The 3,901-nt window shown below is 22.2% G+C and overlaps 1 protein-coding gene across 1 annotated transcript; it reads right to left on the bottom strand.

The window, feature by feature from the left end:
• LOC126902652 (39S ribosomal protein L47, mitochondrial) lies at positions 1–3,690 on the bottom strand. The gene is made up of 6 exons (XM_050680136.1): positions 3,446–3,690; positions 2,227–2,379; positions 2,003–2,099; positions 1,436–1,553; positions 307–466; positions 1–223 (listed from the first exon to the last, which is right to left on the bottom strand). The coding sequence occupies exons 1-6, from the start codon at positions 3,514–3,516 to the stop codon at positions 85–87; spliced, it is 738 nt and encodes a 245-aa protein (XP_050536093.1). The 5' UTR covers positions 3,517–3,690; the 3' UTR covers positions 1–84.
• Between the last annotated feature and the right edge of the window lie 211 nt (positions 3,691–3,901).

Below are 3,901 nucleotides of genomic sequence, written 5' to 3'. Positions count from 1 at the left end.
AAATTTTAAAGTATAATATAATATAGATAAAATAATAAAAAAAATTATTTCATGATTCTAAATACTTATTTATTTAATTAGTAATTAAGGAGCAAAATGTCCACGAGCTTTTTTGTAATCTTTAATTTTTTCTATGTCCACAGAAGGAAATTGTTGTTTTACCGCTTCCATATCTAAATTTGGGTAACGTTTCATCAGATGCATAACATGATTTTTATCACGGCTAAAATATAAATTAATTTAGATAAATAATGATTATAAAATTATAAATTTTAGAAGTAAAAACTAATTGATATAATTATTTACTTTCTTGCTTTCCTTTTTTCATTATGAATTTTTTCTCTATAGAATTTTTGGAACTTTTCAATATTTCCATTAACTCTATTAAATGTGTGCTTTTCTCTCCATTTTCTGTTCAAAAACTGAGGAATTAAATGTTCAAATTTACGGTAAAAAAAGTTCAATCCTACAAAATTTTACAAAAAAATATTTATATAATTATTTTAGAACTATTAGTTTAGATACAGGACAAAAAACTAAATACAAATAAGAAAACTGATTTTTTTAGTTAATGGTAAAATTAAGGTTTATGAGAAATAATCCAGTATTATAGTAGTTTTAGGATACCTATCATATGAGTCCTCATATCTAAGTAAAAAATTCATAATACTACTTAATTATTGATAAAATAAAAAATTATACTTATCTAAGGTATGGATACAAATGCTAACCATACTATATGAGGGAGCAGTGACATAGAACAAAAGTTGAGACACTAATGGATCTACTTCTGACGTAAGTATAATAAATAGAGGTAACATGCCTATTTTTATATTCAGAAACAGCCAAGAAGTAATTTATCCTTATAATTTGCAAAAAGGAAATGATCAAATGTCAAATGTAATAACTTTTCCAATATTTTGTCAAAACTATACAATAGTTTTTTAATAATATCAAAATCTCCAAACAATTTCTTAATACTCGGTTTCAGACAATTAATTTTTAACAAATTAACATAAATTCTTAGTAAAATTTCTTGATGATTTCTAAACCACCTTCTAAAAATAGTTTGTCTTAAAGGCATATTGAGAAAACAACAGTCCAGTGAACACAAAAAATTTAGCAGTTTTACTTTCTCAAAAAAAAATAAAAACTAATTTTTCAAATTTATATTTTACAGCATCCAAAGTAAAAACGCCATTTCCAGTTTCTCTCAACTTTGACTTTCATATTGATATAATGATCGACATTTAGTCTGGGTACAACAGAGTTCATGATAATGAAGTCCAATAGCTAATTAACAATGTTAAAAATAAAATCTTTAAGGGATGATAAATCATATTGAAATTTTACTATCCAAGATTTGTAAACCTTTAAGAGAAAAAGTACTAAGCAATTTATTTTAAAATTGTTACATGAATACTTTTTTTTTTACCTAAAAGATTTGTCACCATTTCACCTGGCCTTTCTCCATTTTCACCAATTTCTAAATCATAATAAGCTTTATTTCGTTCACGAACAACTGTTTCTAAATTTGCCATACTTAATTCAACCTGAAATAAAAAAAAATAGATCATATTTCAGATTTTACATTTTTAATTCATAATATTTATCCAACAATACTTATAAATAATATAAGAAATATTATAATATAAAAATAATAATTGAAATAAAAGTAATTAACAACCAATGGCCTGTGATGACATAGTTTTTATAATAATAAAAAAGTTAATAATTAAATATTATATTTCTAAAACTAATGTTAGTTAGCTAATAGGCTTTATTTATAAATAAAAAATATAAATACATTATTAACAAAGGGAACATTTAAAAAATTGATTTCTCATCCTTATTGAGTAATGTGAAAATTATTTTCTCATTATCCTCAATCATTTCAAAAATATTTTTTTATTATTAAATTTAGAGAAAATATATGCTGTACAAAATACGTAATGTACGTTTTATTTTATTTAAATTTTAATTATTGATAATTATCATTTACTTTATCAATACGTTCAGGATTAGGAAAAAGTTCAAACTGTGATTTACATTCTTCTTCCATAGTAAGTAACATATTCCTTTCTTTTAATAAAACAAACCTAAATAATTAAAGGAAAAAAAATTAAATTACTCGCAATTTAATAACAATACAAATATTAGATAAGATATTTGAAATTATAAATTAATTTTCCTGTTGATATTTTATCTTTTTTTTTCCTTGTTTACCAAAGTTTATGTAAGTCTTCATTGCTTTTAATACGCAATTCATCTTTAGACCATGCTCTTCCAACTTTAACATGTTCAACAGCCCAATTTTTTTTATCATCAAAAAATTCCATCAGATCTCTATGAATCACAGAAACATGAAGTCCATTGAATCTAAAAATAAATGATAATACAAATTTTTAAATTTTATAATTTTAAACTGAGATGGCCTATATAACTAAATTAGAAACTAAATTTAATACTAGAATAAAAATTTCCAAATAAATTTTATAAAAAATTGAAAAAAAAAGTGTATTACTATAATATTAGAAAAATAGAAAAACTCTTAAAAATATCAAAAAATAAACTTATATTGTTAATTAATTATTATAATTTGAAATAAAAAATTAAAATTAATTTCAACTTTTTTAAGGTCAAATTTTAAGTTTAATTAAAGTTTCAGAAGCTTTTTCATAATATTTTTAGTTTCTGTAATTGTTTTTTCAATATATAATAAAAAATATTTGATACAGATAAATTAATTTATTAGTTATAATAAAAATGGCCAAATCCTAGGGTTATATACAACAAACAAATCCTAACAAAGACCTATTGCTGGATTTGGACATAAAACCTCACAGATTTTATTTAGAATAGCCAATTGCACCTAATCCAGACTCACGTGGACTTTTTTTGCTCATTAATTTTTTTTTCATTCTTACTCTCTTCAAAGTAGCATAGTTATGGAAGGGATCTAAAGTGTCCCAATTCCTCTTGGTATAAAATTATGGTAAAAGAGGTTAAAGTTCTCTCTATTATTTGTTGAGAATGTTAATATTGATTTACAAGATCAATGTTTAAAGAAAAAATTATTTGAAAATGTAAAAGAAATCTATTTAATTTATTAACTTTTAAAAAACTTTTATTTATAATGTTTAAAATAAATGGTCATTATAACAAAATAATTATTCATTAAAATAATAATTAGTACATTAAAGCAGCTGTTGTTGTTATTTGTCAATAGGTTATACTATTGTAATTACTTTGAAGAGACTATTCATATCATCAAATACAGGGCAAATAATATAATGAATTAAAGAAGACTAATTAAAAATTTTCTTAGTAACTCATTTGGCCTATCTGGACTAGTAGAGTTTATTAAATAAATCATTTAATTAATAAACTAGGTTCTAAGAATTGTATACATTTTATACAGTTTTAGTAATTATTAGCAACTTACCGTAAACTAGTTGCATAATTATTAACTACATTTTTCAGTAAGCAACATCCTTTAAATACTCTAAAAGCCATTTTATAAGACAAAAACCTAAAAACACTCAGTTTTTAACAAAACAAAAATATTTATACCAAAATTATAAGTAAATATTGGATATCATATTTTAACAGGTAAATGTAATTAAAACGTAAAATTTGCTATACACAAAATTATAATTGTAGAAGAATTGAGATAGGCATTAAGTATGTTCTATCAAATTAAAAAAACTATTTTTTGATTGATAAATATCTCATTATCATTTGTCAGTAACGTTAGAAAGCGCTTATTCTATGATAACAAAACGGAATTATTTTAAATTCATGTATGTATAAAATACTAGTGATGGGAAATATCGAATAGTAAAAATATTCGTTAGTTACACAATATATTCGAATAGTTTTAAAAACTATTCGATATTCT

Source organism: Daktulosphaira vitifoliae, unplaced genomic scaffold (assembly GCF_025091365.1).
Source record: "Daktulosphaira vitifoliae isolate Bord-2020 unplaced genomic scaffold, ASM2509136v1 Scaffold_3, whole genome shotgun sequence".
NCBI classification, from domain to species: domain Eukaryota; kingdom Metazoa; phylum Arthropoda; class Insecta; order Hemiptera; family Phylloxeridae; genus Daktulosphaira; species Daktulosphaira vitifoliae.
This window is presented reverse-complemented; position numbering and strand designations above follow the sequence as displayed.

Coding starts and splice junctions, on each gene's coding strand:
- LOC126902652 (XM_050680136.1), bottom strand. CDS start 3,516: ATGGCTTTTAGAGTATTTAAAGGATGTTGCTTACTGAAAAATGTAGTT. Junction 467..1,435: donor AATGGTGACAAATCTTTTAG/GTAAAAAAAAAA, acceptor AAAATTTTGTAG/GATTGAACTTTTTTTACCGT. Junction 224..306: donor GAAAAAAGGAAAGCAAGAAA/GTAAATAATTAT, acceptor TTTATATTTTAG/CCGTGATAAAAATCATGTTA.